The 22,413-nt window shown below is 36.1% G+C and overlaps 1 protein-coding gene across 7 annotated transcripts in view; it reads left to right on the forward strand.

The window, feature by feature from the left end:
• Window positions 1–22,413, forward strand: part of COL14A1 (collagen type XIV alpha 1 chain) — a 116,901-nt gene that overhangs the window by 40,223 nt on the left and 54,265 nt on the right. For 5 of the 7 annotated variants that reach the window (XM_010709269.4, XM_010709271.4, XM_010709274.4 and 2 more), the window contains exons 12-24: window positions 488–633; window positions 1,923–2,052; window positions 5,240–5,379; window positions 6,444–6,570; window positions 7,646–7,785; window positions 11,204–11,336; window positions 13,152–13,232; window positions 14,008–14,159; window positions 15,995–16,124; window positions 16,927–17,049; window positions 18,468–18,617; window positions 19,914–20,030; window positions 22,003–22,149. In XM_010709269.4, the coding sequence (XP_010707571.1) occupies window positions 488–633; window positions 1,923–2,052; window positions 5,240–5,379; window positions 6,444–6,570; window positions 7,646–7,785; window positions 11,204–11,336; window positions 13,152–13,232; window positions 14,008–14,159; window positions 15,995–16,124; window positions 16,927–17,049; window positions 18,468–18,617; window positions 19,914–20,030; window positions 22,003–22,149 (1,716 nt within the window). The remainder of the gene's footprint in view (window positions 1–487; window positions 634–1,922; window positions 2,053–5,239; window positions 5,380–6,443; window positions 6,571–7,645; window positions 7,786–11,203; window positions 11,337–13,151; window positions 13,233–14,007; window positions 14,160–15,994; window positions 16,125–16,926; window positions 17,050–18,467; window positions 18,618–19,913; window positions 20,031–22,002; window positions 22,150–22,413) is intronic. The other 2 variants (XM_010709270.4, XM_010709272.4) reach the window with 1 other exon arrangement.

Raw genomic sequence — 22,413 nt, forward strand, 5'->3', positions numbered from 1 at the left:
CCAGGGTGTCCTACATCAAGGCTGTTTCTCCCACACCCTGGCTTGGGAACTATTGCTGTAAAAAAGCCACCTCTGGGGGTTTGTTCATTTTAGCAACCTTGCCCATTCGTCAGTAGCAAGTGATTGTCTGAATACAAATCAGGGAGGAGGGAGCGTAAGATCCGAACAGAATGATTTGGTGCTTAAGGAACAGAAATCCTCCCACTTGAAATGTTCAAAACCAGCTAAGACAAAGAGCTGCAGTGATTTGTAAAGGCTAACTCTGCCCTTTAGAGGGCATTAGAGTTGGTTAGGTCATAATTTCCTTGTTTCTATAATTCTGCAGACATTTATGTACTAATTAACTCTTCATAGCTGTGGGACGCAGACAGCAATTCTGTGCTTGGAGATAGCCAAATTCCCTTGTGTTTTTTGTGATAAAGTAAACTGAAAACTCTCTGGTCATCCAGGTGAGACAACTGAAGTGTCTGTCTCTTTTCTTCTGTAGTTGCCTTGCCAATGGCATCAGATCTGAAACTGTATGATGTGTCACACAGCAGCATGAGAGCTAAGTGGAATGGAGTAGCAGGTGCCACAGGTTACATGATCTTGTATGCTCCCCTGACAGAAGGGTTGGCTGCAGATGAAAAGGAGGTAATGTGTAGAGCTTTCATCTGAATAATAACTATTGAAGAAATAAGTGTTCTAAAGAGTAAAATAGGTACTTGGTCTTTAACATTCAACTTTATGAGCAAATACTTTATTTTTCCATTACTGCTGTAAGTACTTTGTGTTAGACTTTATGAAGAGAGGCCAAGTACAACTGGTTATTTTTGTGTGTCATTGTCATAAAAATGCAACAATTTCAGCTAAATTGAAGTGATGCTCTTGAAATGATATATGACATAATACTTTATCATCTTATAAAGCAAACACTTGGAAGAAAGAAAGAAAGAAAGAAAGAAAGAAAGAAAGAAAGAAAGAAAGAAGAAAGAGTGAGCAAGACATTTCCTGTGTGCTATCAAAAGAATATGAAGTTTATCCTTTGATCTCATGGAAGTGAATTGAACTAGAAAATACCATATTTATTGCTTTCCTTTTAGTTGTGTACTGTTACTTTTTTAAATTTAAGAAAAATGCCTTCCCTCAGAAGTGTACTTTTATCAGGTATCTTTAGGAGACAAGTACAGTCTTCTTCTGTGAGTAAAATACTAAAAGCAGTAGACTAAAAATAGTTTCTAGTATAGCTCCAATGCAACTTTTGGGGCAGAATTTAAAAAGTTTTTATGCTTAAGTTTCCATGTATATGGTTATATATAGAAACTCTGTTCAAGAAAGAATGCTGCAAAGCATTCCAGGGCATGCAAACTTGTGGAAAGAGTGCAGCATGCTACCAAAAACGCACACACTTGTGCTTTCTGCTAAATGAGTATCTCCCTGAAACCTAATTGAATCAGGAGGTTGGAGCCACACCTGAGGAAAGACTTTTTTCCAATAAATAAGTCAGCTGTGTTTCTGTGTCTGTCACTGAAGAGGTAGAAAGTGATACACACCTTAAATAGCAAACAGAAAATCTGAGCCTTTTTGTGCGTGGAAATAAATTTAGTTTCTAAAGGACTGAAAATGAGGTAAAGTGTAGCTGGAAGTGAAGGGGCAATAATGGCTGCATGTTCTAAAGAGAATTATTGTGTCATTGCTGATGAGACAAGTTAGTTGCCTCTAAAGTCCTTTAACCTTCATGTTTTGGGCTTTTAACTATTTTGTTCTTTTGATTATTCTGCAAAATTCTAAAATGTAGGCCAAGTACTAAAGGCACAGCACCAGGAAAGTGCTCAGTAAAGCATTTGATCACATGAAATTTAACTTAATGTGTGGAAAATAGTATTCTTTACCATCATGAGCCATTTCAGAAATATTTCTCTTTTTCTTTATGGTGTTTTTAGATAAAAATCGGAGAAGCGTCAACTGAACTTGAACTGGATGGACTGTTGCCAAATACAGAATATACGGTCACAGTTTATGCCATGTTTGGAGAAGAAGCTAGTGATCCCCTTACTGGCCAAGAAACAACATGTGGGTAGTGCATACCTATAATCTCTTCAGTGTTGATAAAATTTTAGAATAGTCTTTGCTCATATTAGAAAAAACATCTGATTTTAAAATCTGATTTCAATAGTCCATAGGATAAGGCCTTAACTGTACTTTTATTTGTTAATGTGAATGCTGTGGATTTAAAGAAGCAGAGAATGTGAGTTTCTGGAAAAAAAAAGTTAGTGGAACGAAATTGTGAATTCTCTTCTCTTGTTGGTAATGGTACTATACTATGGCTATCCCTGTTCATTCAGTGGAACTAATGATAGTTTTCTGAGCTTGCTGAAGGTGAATGAAAGTTACCTTGTAAAGCTAAACTGAGACCACTGTTTAGTCTCCTACAGCCACAGAACCAGGTGTGTCTGGGGGGGGAGTATGCTCAGATGGAGAAATTCTTTCCTCTGGCTCAGCAGTAGACAGTACAGATGGAAAAGAAGCAAGAAGAGATTTTTGTGCAACCCCCACTGCCTAACATCTGGTAAATGAGGGATTGGAAAGTGCCTGTGCACTCATGATAGATGATGTGTTTTTAATAAGAAGTGAGATTTTTGCCAGCTAAATTCTGTCCTTTACTAACTGTATACAGCACTGTATGTTGGCTCTCTAAATAGCTTCAGCATTTGAAAGACAAAAGGATTGAAAATAAACAATTGTGCTGCAGGAATATCTCTGGGACTGCATTGAGTGATGCTTTTATTATTCCCAGCAGGGGAGTGATTACTTCTTGTTTTGTGTTCCTGGCTTGAGTAGGACAGTGTGAAAGTGACTTATATGCAGTAGGTGAGAGAAGTTCAGGCATGTGAGTGCTAAGATAAAGAAGGTCTGGAGCAATGGCCTTGCAGGGTCAGTCAAGAAGCTCCAGGAGTGCTGTGTGAGCTCAGTCATCTCTGAGAGTATCAACCGTTTTGGGCCGATAACAAAAAAATAAACCTATGACAGAGAGGACAGTTGAAGACAGACAAGCACAGAGAGAAATAATTCAACTTGAGTATGTTTGTGGGCTTGAAAAGAGCTGGAAGATTTTTAATGCATAGAGAATCAAGTCTTTGACTTTTCTATCTGTGTCCTTCTCTCTCCTATTGTTTGATTTCCATTCCTTCTCCTTTTTTTAAATTTATTTGTTCCTGGTTTTGATTAATATCTGCCCAATATCTGTTTTTCATTTATCCTGAACAGTAGTTTGTGTAGTTTGTGACTGTGCCAGTCTGAATTCACTTCATGTCTCATGATCTTGGAGGCTGCTCAGCTCTAAACCTGGCTAACATATTGGAAGGATGATCACATATAAATTCCAGATACATTGGCAAGAGCTGAGAATTCATGACCTCAATGATCACAGGAGCTAGTAACATATGTTAGTCAGACCATCATCATTGCTGTTACCCAGACCAGAATAAAAACGTGGTACCCTGCAACCTTCATTTATTTTTAATGTGACTCAGTGAAGACAACTTGTCTTTAGCACTTTAACAAGAAATGAGATTCATTCTAATCTTCTGTATGCAGCTATTCAAATAATCTTCTAACAGGCTTTGATTGTTCAGGCATTTGTCAGTCTGTGTGAAATGAAATCTCTTTATGAGCTCACCTCTCACAAATGGTCAGTGTCAAGTGATAGTGTCTTCTCTATCTTTATTCAGACTTTAGCAATTTTTTTTTAATTACTGGGATTATTACTGTCTTCCAACTAAAGAACAGGCTACCTAGTATTTTCTTCCTGGATCATATATATCTGCCTATAGAATGATCTGGCTAATTTGCAGCAGCATTACATTTAATATCAGATAGTCTGTATCTATTAAAAATATAATTCTACTCACTGTGTCATCTCAGTGACTGAAGTGAAGCCTTTCTTTGTGGCAAACATATTCTTATTCTGAAGTGGAGTTTTTTCAGGGGTCAGAATTTATCCAGCTGTCACTGTAAACATCACATTATTCTGGTGGCAGGACTGCATGTCTGGTTGTGAGCAATGTTGTCAGGCAATTGTGTTCCAAAAACAAAGAGCTGAAACTAAAGCATTTTGTGGTACGTCCAGGCTGGTGAAATGAAGTGAATTCCATGATTGACAGGAAATAGAAACAAAATTCAGCACATGATATTCCCTTCACTTGACTCAGAGGAATATATTGAATGCCAGAAGGTGTGGCAAATCCATCCAGTATAATTCCGGTCTGTTCCCATCTTCTCTTTCCTCATAGCCAAGTTGACTTGACAGTTCCTGAGGTGGCTAGGCATTTGATTGCAGATTCCAAGTCAGTAAATACCAAACCCATATAATATTTTCTTTCTCCCATGTGCTTTTGTATGAGGGAAACCACTTCCAAAGTGATGATATTTATCTGTCCGTGTGGATTGGTGTGGAGTGTGTGTGTGAAGGCAGGATGGATAGAGACAAATTTCACAACTCAGATAAAATTAACAGATGTTGGAGTAATACAGAGTAGCAGAGACAACCCAAATTACTTCCTTTTGCATGACGGGAAAATTAAAGCAATCTGAGTCTGTTGCCTGACTTTGTTTTCTTCCAGCTCATTATAGTCAATGAATGCGTAGTTTATAAATATGATTTTAACTGAGATTGCTGTTAAGAAACATCTTCATCCAAATACAGCCTTCACAGAATCACAGATTCTACATAGAGAAGGTATAAAAAGGGGGAAAGGGTAAGCAGATGATTAAAAAAAAAAAAAAAAAAAGTTTCTACTTTAGAAATCTTCTAAATGAGATATGCTTTTGTACAAACTTGTTTTTATGTCAGAGACTTTTATGTTCAGAAAATGTTTTGTCAGAAGGTTCCTGACAGGAAAACTTTTGATGGAACACTTATGGAAAACAACAGCATATGGGGTACAGATCTAGTAGAGTTACACTGATATACAAATATAAACATAAATGTGTTTATAAATATTGTGTAGATTATATTCATTATGAGCAGGAGCATAATTTCTTTTTCAGTTTTAGTTAAGATACACCTGTCATGGTTCCACTTCAGCAAAGAGCTAAACCATATTACCTGATTAAAGCACTCATGTTGCTCCACTGATGAAGAGAAGAATGTATCTTTTAATTAAAATTACCTTTTTTTTTTTTTTTTTTTTTTTAATGTGGCTTAGTTTAAAGATAGGAAAAGTTTCGCAACTAAAACCATGTATCTTTCCTTTTCAAGTACCTCTAAGTCCCCCATCAAACTTGAAGTTTTCTGATGTTGGACACAATAGTGCTAAGTTAACATGGGATCCTGCTTCCAAAAATGTGAAGGGCTATCGCATCATGTATGTTAAAACAGATGGAACAGAAACCAATGAGGTAAATTATTAGTTCCTCATTCTTCTTAACCAATTTCAGTCCTCCATAGACTTGTGTAATTATAATGTGTAACCTTTGTAAACAAAAACTACTTTGTGAGCTGTAACAAATGCTTTGCTGAAGAATTCTGAAAGTTAGTGCTATTAAGGGTTTGCTAGTCTTGAATTCCATTTGGAAGGAATTGTGTGGGACGCAGTGCTTCTTACATATGAGGGTAGTCATTGCTGATGTATTTTAATGGAAGGAAAGTGAATGAATGAATAATGGTTTGTAGGATCAGGACCTTGACTGTATATTTAGTAAGGAAACATTTATTCTTGATTTGGTCCAGATAACAAGATTTTCAATGTCATATGGCATGAACATAAGGTCATTCAAAAAGCTGTCTGAAGGCTTCCATATATTTTCTTAACATCTACTGCAGTAATTATGTTTTCAAAACTTGCTTCCTAGAAACAGAATCTGACTTGGACAGAATGATGGTAACAATTTTTCTAACTTAAATTTATGCATTTTAAAAGTTATGCAATAGTTAGTTGTCACTAGTTACTAAAGGTGCTTTATATTATCTTTTAACATCAAGAATCATTCATTGAAGAAATGGAAGTGAGGGATGGAATTATATTAATAGAGAAATCCAAAAGAATGCAGAAAAAGTTTTTTAAAGATCACAGTAAATGGTTCTGATTATTAAGACAGGCCAACTCCATTACGAAATAAGTGGTAGTGTATAACTTAAACCTTAAAAAAATTCTTGTGTGTCAGTATGTAATCATGTTTTCTTCCAGGGCTTATCTGGTCTTATGATGCTTGTGGGTCCCTTTCACCTCTGGATATCCTATGGTTCTGTGATAATTGTTTTGAATATATTAGATTTGTGGTAATATAATTTATAATGTGAAAATGTTCAGTAGGCTTTTACTTAACTTTCAGCTATTCCTTTGTGTTTGTTTAAAGAGCAGGTGGCAGTTCTTTTGTTTGTTCTACATTGGTTGCATTTCTCCTGTGGTGCTAAGCAAAGCTATTCCTAATGTGTGATCAGCATGTATTGCATATTCTTCTAGGTGGAAGTCGGTCCTGTTTCAACACATACTTTAAAAAGTCTGACAGCCCTTACTGAATATACTGTTGCTATTTTCTCCCTGTATGATGAAGGACAATCTGAACCACTTACTGGCAGCTTTACCACAAGTAAGTATGTCCAAACTTTTGAAGGCAAGAACAATTTTGATGCTCTCATCTTTTACTGGAAAACATGGCCAGTAAGAGCAAGTGTCTATGACTGTGGATTCACATACATGGGATGTTTTCCATTATTTTCACTGGAGTATTCAACTTCGTTACTCCTTTACTGTGGGTCCAGTTGCATCCTGAGTCGTGGGAGTAATGTGACATCATGGAAGCATTAGTGTTAATAAGGTTTATTTTTTCAGTCTTTTCAAAATCAGCCATTTTAAAGTATATTTCATTGCAATTAGGTAATAAGGCAGTTGTCTCCCAGCTTTCTGAAGTATCATTCAGTGTGATGACATTTGGCTATCTGGCTGCAGTGTGATGAATTCTGAACAGTATAGTTAGCCATCGAATTATCTCTGCAATTAAGAGTAGAAACTTTTACATGCAGAGAAAAACTCCAACACCAGTAGAAAGAAATGTAAGAACTGTAAAACTCCTGTAGTCTTTTTAGTACAGTTGTGGTTTCTGTAACAGTTTTCTGCAAATTGTGAATTAAACAAGTGGCTGATGGCACTTACTAATGTTTTCCAGCATAAGAATAGGAGAATGACTTTGAGGGAGGAAAGAGAAACGTGAGGTGGAAGAGAAAGGAGCCCATACATATACAGAAAAAGAAGCTGGTACCTACATGCAAATAACAAATGGAAATGGTGTGACAGACAGTGTGTGGAAAGGACAGAGACTAGGAGTGTAGTTTGAGGTGGAGATAAAAAAAAGGAGCATGGCAAACAGAGGTCTGGGCAAAAGAAAGGAGTTAGGATTGATGGAGCTACTCCAGTGGAGAAAGGATTGGGAAGCTTTACAGCTGGAGAAGATAAAGAACATATATTATGTGTATTTCCCACTCTAATTACAAAAAAAACTTCCCCAAGTGTACAAGTGTGCAAGGAATCTGCTATGCATTTGTCATCTATTTTCAAAGTTTTAATCTTTGTAAAAAACTACAAGTGAAATGGTGCATTCTTGATGTTGCTATGTAAGTTTCAGAGAATAATTTACTTTCACTTTTCTTTTGCCTAATATTTTTCAGGAAAAGTTCCAGCTCCCCAACATTTGGAAGTTGATGAAGCATCAACAGATAGTTTTAGGGTCAGCTGGAAACCCACCTCCTCGGATATTGCTTTTTACAGATTGGCATGGATTCCTTTGGATGGAGGGGAATCTGAAGAGGTGAGTTGCCTTGACTCTTTGAGGATATGAAACAGGACAAGAAACTTGATTCTGAGGTCCTTTGCATCAACTTTTGCTGATTAAGCCTGACCAATTGATTTGGAAAAGGATCTGTCCTGCTACAAAGCATTCAAAACTATAATCAAAGCAATATTCCACTTTATTTTTGAAGATGAAGTGAGAATATGTCTTTTGTGAATAATAGCCTATATTGTGCCACTTCCATAGAATTAGCTTTGCTTTTTGATGCTATTTCAGTTTTTAGAGGTTTTTATTCTTCATTTTGCCAGAAGATAGTGGTAACTCAGCTAGAGCTGTGATATGATCATACAGGATCCACGTTTGTCTAATAAGATGGTCACATTACAATTGACCACCAAGCCTTAGTTACAAAAGGTTTGAAAGGTTTATCTGTTTATGTTGTATTTTTTGCTATGGGCCCTTGTGCGTCTTCACAATAGTGCCATTTTCAATAGTCTAAAGTATTAAATTATTTTTCCTCCTATTAGACTGTTTTTTGTTTTATTATCCTTTTCCAAGTATTTTGCAACAGGCAGTTTATCTCCCTTACCAAAATCTCTGTTGTTTGTATTCTGACTGATTTTGTCTCTTTTATTATCTGTTCCCTCATAGTATTTGCTTCTTTCATGCTCTTCCATCTTTTAAAACGTCTCAAACACCCTGCTCTGTTGGCATAAACTCTGTGAAGAGAGGCTAGGTCTGAAAACAGTTGATTGAGGTAGAAAGCATGCTGGAAAAAGATGACCTGTGCCTAGATTTCATGCATCATTCTTTTCATCCACTAGGACACTTAGGTTAAGTGTCATTTGCCATAGATTGAGTTGAGGTCCATTATTTGACCCAGCAAGAGGTAGTCCTGCAAACTGTTGAAAGAAATTACAGGAAGGAGCGGGATAAAGAAAGAACTGGCAGGTGAGAGAGAAGGCACATTCCCTTGCGTCCTCCTGCAGTATTGGTTTGTTTGCACAATACTGAACTGATATGTTTCTGTTAAGCTCCAAAGAGTAGTTGTCAGTGAAACCCTTTAAACCTTGTGATTTTATTGGAAGGGTGAGATTAGTGGTGTCTGTGGTGTCCTTTGAGTGTGAGAATTACTAATCAGAAAACAGTTGAACTTGTATGATTTCACTTGTTCAGTGTATTAATTAAGAACTGCTGGAGGCCTCAGTAGTTTTTCTGTGTTAAAATATTAAAAATACTCAAGCTGCTTTCTTGTTCTCCTTGCATGACCTTTCTAATGGGGTCGTGCCTAGGATAGCACAATACCTCCAGGCTGTTGCCTGCCTTTTTAAGCTTCTTTCCCAGCTAAGTGATCAGTCATGCAGAGAAAAAACATGCACTCCCTCCCTTTCTCCCAAGACCCAACTTGCCAATTAGCTGAGTGGGGTCATGGAATGGTGTTGAGAATTACACACACCTCAACTTACTTCACCCACACTGCTGATGTATGAGGAGAGTATAGTGGGATGTTAGCACAAACAAACTGGAATACATTATTTAAAAGTAACCTTTTATTTGTAGGTTAAAGTAGGAAATGTATCAGGAACTATTCCTGTATTTGTTACTATTTTTGCTTCTGTTATTTGTCCTCTCCACTTGAAAGTTCAGCTCTTTGTGTTCTTTTTTTGTGTGTTCATCTCTGTGGGCTGAATTAGCAGGGAGTGGAGAGTGCTAGAAGCTATGCTGCAGAAAGTTTGCCAAAGTTATGTGTAAGATAGTTGCTATGTGTAGGATTTTTATGATGACACATATTACTGGAAGATCTGGAGAATTAGAATGAAAGACATTACTTATACCTATTTAGAATACAGCTAGACTCACTGAAGCTGATTTCTGAATTTTTCCCAGGAAAATAGATGCTAGAATGCACAGTATGGGCTGCTCAATTCATTATCTGATAGTTGTAGAAGACATGAGCCCAACTAATTTTGTTTTCAGAAAGTCTATTATTAGTTAATGAGTCCCTCTTCCCAAGATATATATATATTTTTTCCTGAACTGTGCCTATTTGCCAACCTAGGAATTCTGGGGTCGTGGATAGAATGTAGTGTGGTTTAGTATTTCTGCTAGCTGTAGTAGATGTTATGCAGCATTTCTACATTGTTTGGTTTCCAGTGTCTTATTTCAATTTCACTTATATAATGGCCACCTATAAAAACTTGTCCAAGAAAGGTTGTTTTATGATAGTATTTATCTGCATAAGCTAGTGATTATTCCCCCAAACAAGTCAACAAATTTCACTGGAATTATTGCACAGTCTCCTCCTATTCTGCTTCACAGTTCCTTTAGCTCCAGTTCCTACCCATCTGTTGACCCCTTCCAATAAAAATCTATGAAACACGAAGTCATGAGGAAAAGCCGCCTTCTTACAGTTAACATAGCACATGTGAATCTTCTGTTGCTGTCATAGATAGAAATAAGGAAAATTACTTTTTAAAATGCCATGACATATAGCCAACTTCTTAACATAAATCTCCAAGTCAGCTGCAAATTTCTTTCTGTAACAGCATGCAGTCTGCTTGATTTCTTTGGCTATGGACATTCTTTCTGGATCCAGCTTTGTTAGATGGAAAAATTACACCTTCCACCAGTTTGCCACCAATTTTCTGCAACAGATCAGCATCTCATGTACTCACATTAAATCCGTCAGTGATACTGGTTGTATGAGCAGTCCCTCACCCTGCTCAATCATTACAAAGCAGACCTAGTGAAAACAGTGAAAAGCCTCTGCTTAAACTGTCAGAGGTAACCACATTCATTCTTACAAGTGGTTACCCCAGAATGAGCTGATGTGCTGTCGCTCTGTGGCAGACTGTAGTGATCTATGGCAAATAGGGCTTGGTGGAATTAGTAAAGACCTTTTACATTTATTGCAGCTAGTTACAGAATGCATTTACCTGTATTCTTCACGTAGCATTCAAATGCATGGAGTCATAACTCAGATTATAAGACTAATACAGAAACAGCATTTTGTAAAGCTACAGAAATACTAAGCATGCTTGTCATGACAGTGATTGAATGGTAGAAATGTGGATGAAAGCTAACTTACACTGTTATATTGCTTTCCATGAGGAATGTTTTGAATTTTAAAGTTTTTCAAATGAAATACATATGTTGAGCTCTAGCAGTTCATCAACTGTATGTGAAAGAGTAAGATTGCATGTTAAGGTAATCAAGCCAGCCACAAATCAATAAACATTTTAAATTTTCTTAACACTGTTTTTTTTCCAGTCTTACTTTGTAATACTTTTTATTTTGACATAGGCAATAAATTATTTGGGCATACCTGAGTGTGGATTTATGTTGTTTTAAAGCAGAATTTATTTTCCTTCTTTGACTTCAGTGACTTTGTGTAAATTAATCGAGTGATTTTCTTTAATCTTGCTTTGCTACTTAGGTTGTCTTAAATGGAGATGCAGACAGTTATGTTATTGAGGGTTTGTTGCCCAACACAGAATATGAAGTTTCTTTGCTGGCAGTTTTTGATGATGAGACTGAAAGTGAAGTTGTTGCTGTTCTTGGAGCTACATGTAAGACAAACTCTTGAATATCATTTTTAGAGACATTTAAATTATTTAAATTTAATGTATAAACCTAATACTTAAAATACAGTCTATTTTTGGGTTGCTTTAATAATGAAGAATGTGTTGGTTTTACACCAGGACCTTGCCAACAATATTTTTCTCTTATTTAATATTATATGGTAGATGGCATTGAATCAAAGTGATGGTTTGGCTCTGTTTCTGAGCAGTGGTATAAATAACCATAGGATCTGGAAATTTATTCTTCCATCCTACATTTCAAATTTAGTCTTAGAACACAGTTTTTCATTAAGACATATATTAAATTGAGGGGAGGCGATAAATATTTTAATGTTAATACTTAACAGGAATTTTGTTGAAAATGCTTGGTATTTATGGTATGCCATATTCTTTCTTATTTACGTAATTTATACTCACTGGAGAGGTGTTCACTCCTGGTTTAAATAAGTTGAAATAAGTTGAAATTTTACATGGGTATCCTCTGAAATTAATATGGAAGTAAAAAAGATAAAACTTATATACAGTGTAAATTATAGTTGTAACCAAAACGGTAGCCAGCAATTTCATTTAGATTGCTGAAGTCTTTGATTCAGTGTCAGTCATATATTTAGGACTCACTTAGCCATATGTTTAAACCCACTGCAATTTAGTAAAGTATTCTTAACGTTGAGCTTCTATAAGTAGAATTCTGATTTAGGCCAGAAAGCCTGGATTCATCTTCTGCACTTGATGAACCTGCTAGAATAATATGAGATAAAATCACTGCCCTGAAGATTTTCATGTGTTTCTGTCCTCTGCAAGGAACTGAAAATGTATTTATATTTTAAGTCTATTTCTGGAGCAGTGTACCATTTGTGGAAATTTGCATTACTCAGTCACATGGATTAAAAAAATAAAAGTGTCCTTTCTCTCTATATCAGGTACTGGGAGATATGAAAAACATCTTGAACTTAGCTGATGGCTTTGTTTTTCTCTAAGAAATGAGAATTTTGTAGGTTTACTATAAAGATATGGATTTTTTTTTTTTTTTTTTTTTTGCAAAAGGAGGCTCTTTGAAGGTTATGGAAGAAGTATCTACTCAGTAAATTTTTTTCTGGCTTACAAACAGAGTTTTTATGGGGGATGATGTTTGATTTTCTTATTTCTAAAGTATCGGTAAATTTCCATTGAAGTACAGCTCAGGATACTCTTTAAAGTAGGAAGTAAAGGAAAAAATATTTCTTAAATTCATGTGTAGATTCTCCTTTGATGGATAGTGACTTGGTGTACTTTATTTACTTATGTAAAGTATTTATGTACTTTATTTTTCATGTGTAGATTCAAAAATATAATCGATTCTTATTAATTGCAAGCTTAATCTTCAGTCCTCTGTTAAGACGTCATTGCCCATCCTAACAATGCTGGCATTGCCTATTGTTACTGAGCATACACTCAGTTTTTATTTGGACAACAGTAAACACCTTTACAGAGTGCTCAGTTCAGTAAATGTGACAACTCTAACAAACCATCGAAGTGGAGGCCACTATTGTCAGCTAAGTCAGAAATGTGGAAGACTATAGATATCCTTGTTTAACTGTACAATTTATAATCATGTCATACCTCTAGACCTAAGGACTATTCCTGCACATCCATGTGCCTAAAATAAATAAAATAAATAGTTCCCTTGTAAGTCTCTGAAATGCCTGAAGTGCGTGGGGTATTTGTAGGTCAGAACACACCTTTTTGTTGTCATAGTTAGAAATACAAGATTAATAATGTGGCTTATCTTGTTGAATTGTTTGTGAGCTGAGTATTGTTTTCCAGTTGCGGGAACTACAGCAATGCCTACCACTGTAACTACTACTACTACTACCACTACCACAACTCCTAAGCCCACCATAGCAGGTAAATGTAATTAATGTAAACAGTTTAAATGCTGAAGGCAAAGAACTGAGGCTTTCTGCAACCTAGCACACCCAGATCTAGGGGCAGTACTATCAGAGAGTACTGAAGGGTGGTAACACCAAATCCTCGTGGTTTTTGTGGTCAGCACACTGTCATGGAAGGTCTTGTTGAGGTGTAGACTCCATGCGAGCGACATCACTGATGAAAGGTGCGTGCTGTTGTGCTCCTCCACATGCTTCTCCAGCTTCCTGTACATGCCACATGTGGGATAGGAGCCAACCTGTTATGCTGTGTAAGAAATTTGAATGGTTCCGGAGATGCTACATAAGACTACTGAAACTGAGTCTAGTTTAGAAAACTTGACTCTCTTGTCTCTTAAAAGCATGAACATAAATACGAACTTGAATATCTTCAGAATTTTGTTTATTTTTGAGGGTTCTTTGTCTACCGGGGCTTAGATAACTGAAGTTTATGAATACCAGTTCTGTGGTATTTTTGGTTTGTAATATTCTCTGCAGTTAGTATTTGGTTATTATAATGCTCCATAAGCTGAATAATATAAATAAAGCAAGTGGAATAATACATATTAATGTAAGTATAGTAGTTATCCTGTTGTAATAGCTATTATTTAATTACATTGTTAATGTATGTGGTTAAACTCAAGTATGACTGAACTGAATGGGTTTGTCTTAGAATAGACTTAGTGATAATTAGCACAATTTTAAATCTAAAAATAGAATGGATAAAATGCTAATTAAATTACTTCTGGCTTTAGTTTTTCGAACAGGAGTCAGAAATCTTGTTATTGATGATGAAACAACCTCAAGTCTGAGGGTGGTGTGGGACATTTCAGATTACAATGTTCAGCAGTTCAGAGTGACCTATCTCACAGCCAAAGGTGACCGTGCCGAGGAAGCGGTAAGAACGGTCTGTATTGCTTTTTGTGGATGGCTTCATAAACTTGAAAAGGTTGCTTAATAATTTCTAAGGCACGATAGCTTCTCACAAAGCACTCCTGTTGCAGTCAGGAAATGATTTGTACTTGGTTTTGCTTTGAGGTAGAACTTCAGAATTATAATTCTCATGGCACCTGATTCATGACAGATAAACAGTCAAATGCAGGATCAAACCTAAGAAGGTTTAAAGACTGTCTGTCCCCTTCCTGTATTTTTTTTAAATGTGTACAAGGTTGTTGTTTTTTTTAAAATTATTTATTGATATGCTTTATGTTTGTATGTTTTAAATCCTAAGCCTATAGTTTTGTTTTAATATTCAATGACTATTATTTTAAAACAAAATTATAACTGCAAGAAATGGTAGTTTAATTCTGGCTATCAGAAGGAATGGTGAATTGACTCAAAACCTCTTAGTATTAGGTAGGTGCCTTGGCACTAATTCCACAAATTATTTAATTTTAAGTACATACTCAAGTTGTATAATCTTTGGTCACAATTTAGTTTCATTTTTGAAATTAATCACATGCATAAGTACTTTACTTAATAAAGAATTACTTAAGATCATAGTTAAAATTAAGAATATTTTAAACTGAAGAGATTTCTGTCTTGTGGTTTCAAGCACCTGGGAGATGCAATATAGATGTGAAAAAAAAAAATAGTGTTCATATGTTTAACTACATTTCTTAAACAGAACCCAAAATTTTTGTGGAATTTGAGCTTAAATATACTGTAGCGTGACAATTCTATGGTGGATACTTAGTTTTTTTGGCTCTGGTTTCCAATTACTCCTCCCTCTCCATAAAAATATTAATAAACTTTTTAATCGTTGATGCAATTGGCTGAAAATCAAGGAGAAAAAATGTAATAGGATTCTTTTCCCTACAGAAGAGTCAACCCCTAAATTACATGTTTGTTCTTGGGTTTGCTGGAAGGATCACATTTTTTTTCTTCCTTCAAGCCAAGAATTTTTCAAACAGTTAAAAAGCATGTTGTCCTGTGGAAGATCTTGTTGTGAAACATGAGGATTTTCAGTGCTTGCATCCCCTCTTCTAAAAGCCTAAAATCTTGGTGGGTCTTTTCAGAAACTTGGACTGTAGGTTTGGAGTATATTTACAGAGGTCCTTAACATAGAAGGTCATGCACGTGTCTTTAGGTAGTTCTGTCCTAATATAATTTACAATTTTGGAAAACAAATTAAGTATTTCTTTGACAAGTCTCAGCACCTGGGATTACGAGATTAATGTCATTCTGTGTATCTCTTGCCAAAATTGGAAATAGTTTAAATGTGTCCTGGAGCATGGGACCTGATGAGGACTTTCTTCTTTTCTGAGTATCAGCTTCAGAAAATTTAGATGCAGCATCCTCAGGTGCATCATTTCACTTAAAAATAACAAAATACCTGGAGGCTCACTTTCTGCTTTTTCATCTTGATTTGACATGGCTTATTGTAGGTCTGTCAGCTTCTTGCCATGTATGTGAGGTTGCTAGTTCAGGTGATATTCACACAGTAGGCTTGAGATGGTAAGGGTTCAAAATAAGAGTTTGAACCTTGGGACAGTTGCTTCCAATCATACCACTTCAAAGAACAGGTTTGGTACAGGAAATACCAGATCATATTCTCTTTATTTATTTATTTTATTTATTTTTTACTGGTCCTCATGTGCCAGATAGCTGCCATTCAAGCTTCTGAATCTCTCTGAGATTAAAATGTTAGTGACAAGTACTAATGGAATCACAGTTCACGTATGATATAAAAACGTTTTGGCCCTAATCATTAACCTTGTTTCTGGTATCCTGACTATCCAGATAATGGTGCCTGGGAGACAGAGCACCCTTCTGCTTCAGCCTCTGCTGCCTGATACGGAATACAAAGTTACAATTACTCCAATTTATGCTGATGGCGAGGGAGTCAGTGTCTCAGCTCCTGGCAAAACTCGTAAGTGTGAACTTTCTGCTCTTCTTGAAGCAGAATATGTATGAACAAAGGCTCTTTCTTTTGGTCTTTTGTCCCTGACTGTACTGGTATATTTTAGTATAAACATGGCCTTACTTTGCTTGATGAATATGATTTAAGAGCTTTATATTAATCTCAATTTATTGGCTTATAAGCAATCAACCGCTTCTAATTGACAGACTGAATTTTAAATATAGTGAATCTTCAGAAAAACTTAGTAGTAAAGCTGATAAATTCTGGAGAGATAGCTCACAAAGGACAATCCAGCAAATGTAGAAAATAATCTGTGATACTGGGATAGATAGCAAGCTATTGTACTGTTAATGTGTTAATTTTTGTGGGTGTGTGTGAGATCATTACATCTATAAGGTCATTAGAAATTAGAAACAAGAGCAGGATTTATACTTGGAAAACTTCAGTGCAGTTGTGTTGAAATAAGCTATATAAATGAAAGAACATTATTTCTGAGTTACATTAGTTATTTAATTACATTAAATAAAAAACCTTGTGAATAAAGTTGGGAATTTATCTGGAAATTCATGGTTTGTTGAACAAAGGTCTTAATTAGTTCTTAGTATAACTTGATAAGAGTTTCTGAAGTACGCTGACATTAATCTATCAGCATAATACCTAGGAGGAATTTGATATAAAGCTTTCTTTCTGGCAGATCTGCCCAGAAATTTGAGAAAACTGAATATTTCATGAATTTCATGTACATGTTTGAGTTTTATGCATGTGTTTGTACAAGTCACATTTGTAAAGGCTCGATTTCATTTCCTTTTAGAACCCTTATCTGCTCCTAGAAATTTACGTGTCTCAGATGAATGGTACAACAGATTACGTATTAGTTGGGATGCCCCACCATCACCAACTATGGGTTACAGAATTGTCTACAAATCTATCAACAGTGAGTTTTTAAACTGTTTTTTTAAATTGTCATTTGCTTTTGACAGTATGTTCTATACTTTAATGCAGTATTTTTCTGAATTCTGTACTAAATCTAATAGTCACAGTTACCTCTTTAAAAAATGATGTTAATTTGATGTCTCAGTTTTTTAATATGAGAATTTTGTAGTTACAGAGTGATACAGGTTTTTGGAGATCATTCTTTCTAGCTCCCTGATCAAAACAGAGCCAACTTGGAAGGAGTATCAGGAGGTCTTGTTCAGTCAAGTTTGTAATATCTCCAAGAATGGAGAGGGAGATTTCAAAACATCTCTAGGCACTTGTTTCAGTTTTTGACTGCTTTCACTTCGAAATTTTTTTTTCCTAATATCTAATCAAAATTTCCCGTTTCAAATTTTGGCAGTTTCCTCTTGTCTTCTTCCTGTTTGCCGCAGAGGAGAATGATACATCTTTGCTTTCCCTTCCCATAATGTAGTTGTAGGCAGCAGTAAGATTCCCATAAGATTTCCTTCATAGTGTTGATCAAACCTAACTCTCTCAGTTTGTCTTTTTATGTCATTTTTTTCCTGATTCCTGTTTACTTCGGAAACTGCATTTCTTCTTTTCCTGTACCTCTCTTCTGTACTTCTCCTGTCCTCAACTTCCATCCCCTTACAAGACAAAGCTTTCATTTCTTTGACTTACTTCTGCTGCCCTACTTGTCCCAGATAATTGCCTTTTTATTCATGGATCATTTTGTCTATACTGCATCTGACCACCTGCACATTGCAGCTAGACAAGGCACCTATTTTCATTCTGAGTTCTTTAGAAAAATGTCCTCTATTGATAGCAAATAAAACTGTGACCGTTAAGGGACTAAAACTATATCTAAAGGCAATACTTTTGTCTGGCTTCTGAAGTCTATCCAGAACATCAAGGAGAGGTGAGAAAGGAGCTGTTTGCCCTTCTGATTTGGTATAGTTTTATTCTTTTCTATTTTCATTATCATTTTTGCACAGTGCTAAATGATGCTATTGTGTTAAGAACCCCTTAGGGACTGCTCTGGCTGGTGTCTGCTGTCCCCTGTTGCTCCTGGCATGCTATCAAACTGAGGAGATCTTTGGCACTCTATTTAGGGCAGTAGTAAGTCACTGAAGCAGAACAAAAGAGTTTTTACAGATGCCAATGTCTAGCCCTGCCATAATGAATCTCACTGCTGAATTTCCCAAGTGTGTTGTCCATACAAGAACTGTACTGAGCAGTGTCTTTGTCTTTGTGCATGACAAAACAAACAAACAAACAAACAAAAAAAATGGTAACTTTAGGGCTTCATCTAATTTTGGATAGGTCTTAAGATTTGTTTTTACTACTTGTTAATTGAGTGGATGAACAAGTGATTTTCTAATTTTTTTTTTTTCTAATTTTTTTTTTTTTTTGCAGTCCCTGGTCCTGCATTGGAGACCTTTGTAGGAGATGATATTAATACCATTCTCATTCTAAATCTCTTCAGTGGAACAGAGTACAGTGTGAAAGTATTTGCTTCATACTCAACAGGCTTCAGTGATGCCCTAACAGGCGTAGCCAAAACCTGTAAGAATGATTTCATGCTATTCAGATCTCTGCAGACTGTTTCTAACTATAAATATAGGTTTGTGAAGCTCCTTGAGTAAATTTTCACATGGAAGTCTTTTCCAGTTGTGTGAAAATCGTTTTATTGAAATTGAAGTCTCTTTTCTTATTGAAATACGTAATGCTTTATAATCTACTGGACATTAGCAAAATTGGAGTCTTAAACAGATGCTATTATTTATCAGCCAAATATTTTCGTAGAAATATATGCAAATCTCTTTAATGGAAAGTATAGTTACTCTTTTTTTTTTTTTCTTCCTGTAACTCCCTATGTATAGTCTGAATTAGTCTTTATATATCTAAACCTCAATTTAAAATAAAATTTGTGACAGATGTACTGCTTTTATAATGACATTTTATACTGATTTGTAGTGACTGATTTTTTAGCAATGTTCATTATTTAATCTTAGCTCCAAACCTCTGATCTAAAAATGCACTTTTTCCCCTTCCATTTTTGAGCTTTATTGTCATCATATTTGTAAGCTGCTCTTGCAATTAAAAAAAAAAATAAATGTGTTATTGGATCCCTTTAGTACAATGCTTTATCATAAATAAATCAAGTTAATGCATTATAAGAAGAGCTATTAAAGCCCCTTATTGCCATTATAAAATACAATAGTTATTCCCCATACATAGTGGCTTACAGTTAGGGAACGTGAGCTCCCTGCAGCTATGTTACAGCTCTCTGAAAACAGGGTGTTGTTGCTTCCACAAGAGACAAGGTGTTTAAAGAGATGCCAGGAATATTTGGGGCAAAATCACATCTGGGAGCTGTCTGTGTGTTGCTGTTCCCTGTGCAGCCCCTCCCAGCAGAGTGAGCGGTGGGGCATCAGCACCTGGTGAGATGCAGTGGGTTCCAGGAGCCACATGGGAAAAGGGGCAGACGAAGAGTAAGAAAGGCAGCACACTGAGCTCTTATGCACAGGGCTAACAGCAAGGGCTGCTCATATTCCTTGCAGATTGAATGTTAGGAGAAAGTTCTTCTCTGAAAGAGTGGTAATGCCTTGGAACAGACTGCCCAGGAAAGTGGTGAAGTCACCATCCCTGGAGGTGTTCAAGAGCCATGAGAAAATGTGGCACTAGGGGAAATGTTTAGTAGGCATGGTGGGGATGGGTTGGCAGACTGGATGATCTTAGAGATCTTTTCCAACTTTAATGATTCTATGATTCTCTTTTCTCTGTAATTCTTTTGCTACTTTTCCTTGTATGTCATGACGGAGGAGTAAATCTTGTTTCTTTTTTATATTTAATTTTCAGTGTACCTGGGTGTGACAAATTTGGATACATATCAAGTCCGCATGACTAGTCTCTGTATTCAGTGGCAGCTTCACAGACATGCTACTGCATACAGAGTAGTTATAGAATCACTTGTGGGTAAGTTACTAAATCATTAGATATGAATTTACAGCCTAAGCCAGAAGGATGAATTGCATGAGTTAAGAAATTGTATGTGATCAGGTTTGTAGACTGGCTCCCAAAAGAATGGAAATGATGAGCAGATGAAAGAGTTGTCTACACATTGAAAGTTTCAGGAGTAGGAGTAGCATTTCCATCCTTTTATATCAAATAGATGTTAATTTGTCCTTTTCTTTGGTTGGAATTTTTTACTTACCAGTAGAAGAAAGATGATTACATGAGATGTTCATGGTTATGAGGAACAAAAGATGGGTAAAAGATGAACAGAATGCGTTTAAGATTGTGAATAAACCCATTAGTGATTGCAGTGATTAGGGGAAGAGAGTAAAGTAAGAGAGAGCCCTCAATGAATCCATAGAACCGCAATATATCCTGAGTTGGATAGAACCCACAAGGATTGAGTCCAGCTCCACACAGGAACATCCAAAATTCAAATCTGATGCCTGAGAGCATTGTTGAAATGCTTCTTGGGTTCCAGCAGGTTTGCTGCCACGACTGCTGCACTTGAGGAGCACGTTCCAATGCCCAACTAGAAAAGACTGTGCTCAGTGTTGGAACAGGGTCCAGTTTTGTCTGATCTCATTGAAGTTATTGTTAATTATACCTCATAGTAATGTTACTCATCTAACATGAGTTAGATAAGCATGAGATATTTTTATGTGGCAACATGTGGTTGATGCTTTGAGCACAGATTATATAGACATTGATGTCTCTTCTTTTTCACTGTGTTTCACAGGTGTAGCCAGAAGAGATTTTAGGAAGTCATATTTTGTGCAATTATACTCTTATCCCCATTACATATCTTTTGAGTGGTGACAAATTAGAAGCTTGGATAACCTGGGAGAAGTGTAGTTAATAACATTTAATGACATTTATTAAAGGTATCTTGAAAAGTATTACTAATTTGATCATAAAAGATTAATGACTTTCTGTGCAGCAGTCTTTGCTGGTAAAAGACTACACAGATTTCCTATCTAGCTAGTATTCTACATTTTTGGTACCTTGTTCCTCATATTACAGAACTTCCAGAATTGTTTTATCTGAGGCAACAGAGCTTAAGTATGAGCAGAATAAGCTTAAGTGTGAACAAGTAGTTCGTATTGACATCTATCATGGAGAGTTTTGATAGTCAGGGTATTTGACTCATTCAGAAAGTCATTTATTTTCATACTAATCCAACACCTCCTGACAAGCATCAGATGTTTTTTCCTTGGCAGTGAATGGTTGGCATTTTGTGTTTATACTCTGTAGAATGTGAGATCAGTTACTTACATTTTGCTGTAATTCTTTCTGGTACAAATTATAAATTTTGCTGACAACTTGTTGTTATTAAAATGCGCCATGTGCTATTTGCAGAACCCAGGCTTTTTTCCACTGTGAGCTTGCTCCCCAGTTCAGAATTTAATAGACTTTATCTGAAAATCCTGTAAAACTCGCTTTCTTAACCAACATTTAAAGTGGTTAATGGTGGAAGCAGGAGTACAGTGTGTACTTCAGACTCTCTTGCAATTACTAAGCATGTTATATAGACTCTGAGAACCAGAGGCATAGACAAAGGATGCCATGGAATTGCATAATGCAACAGTTCCTCATTAGACTGATAATTTAGGACCAGATCCAAAGCCCATTGATGACAGTGTTAGTGTTTTTGTTAACTTCAATGAAAGGGGCAAAATTCATCATTTTTCCTGCAGATGTCTGACATAGCCTTCAGCTGCTACTTTATACGAAGGATGTATCAAAAATGTCCCCCATAGATCACTGCAGAGAGATGAATCTCAAAAAATAAGGCAGTATATGGTTTATAAGTTTCTGTCAACTACTTGCCCTTTGTTGTCTGTCAAGTTCCATTCTAATTTCAGACTTATGTTATTTGGTAAAACTGCAATGGAAACTGTGTTTTAATGATTTCTTTTTTTTTTAATTCCAGATGGGAAGAAACAAGAGGTAAATCTTGGTGGAGGGACACCCAGACATTGCTTCTTTGAGCTTATGCCTGGAACTGAATATAAAATCAGTGTCCATGCACAGCTTCAAGAGATAGAGGGCCCTGCTGTAAGCATCATGGAGACTACATGTGAGTAAAGCAGATATGAGTTCAGCCAGCAGCAGTACTGCTTGTTTCTTCTACTTTTTTTCGATTGCCTACAAATGTGGTATTCCTATGCAGTTTCCTTTAGCTGAGGTTGTTTTTTTTTTGTTTTTTTTTTTAACTACATTGTGACTCCTCCACAGAAGTGCACAAAAGGCTGCTTTCCCCAGAGGATTCTTATTCTACTGTTTTGTCTCATTTATGAAGTCACATTCCCCAGTGCTACTGGACTTTTTAATGAGAGTGAAA

The sequence above is a fragment of the Meleagris gallopavo genome, chromosome 3 (genome assembly GCF_905368555.1).
Source record: "Meleagris gallopavo chromosome 3, MGAL_WU_HG_1.1, whole genome shotgun sequence".
NCBI classification, from domain to species: domain Eukaryota; kingdom Metazoa; phylum Chordata; class Aves; order Galliformes; family Phasianidae; genus Meleagris; species Meleagris gallopavo.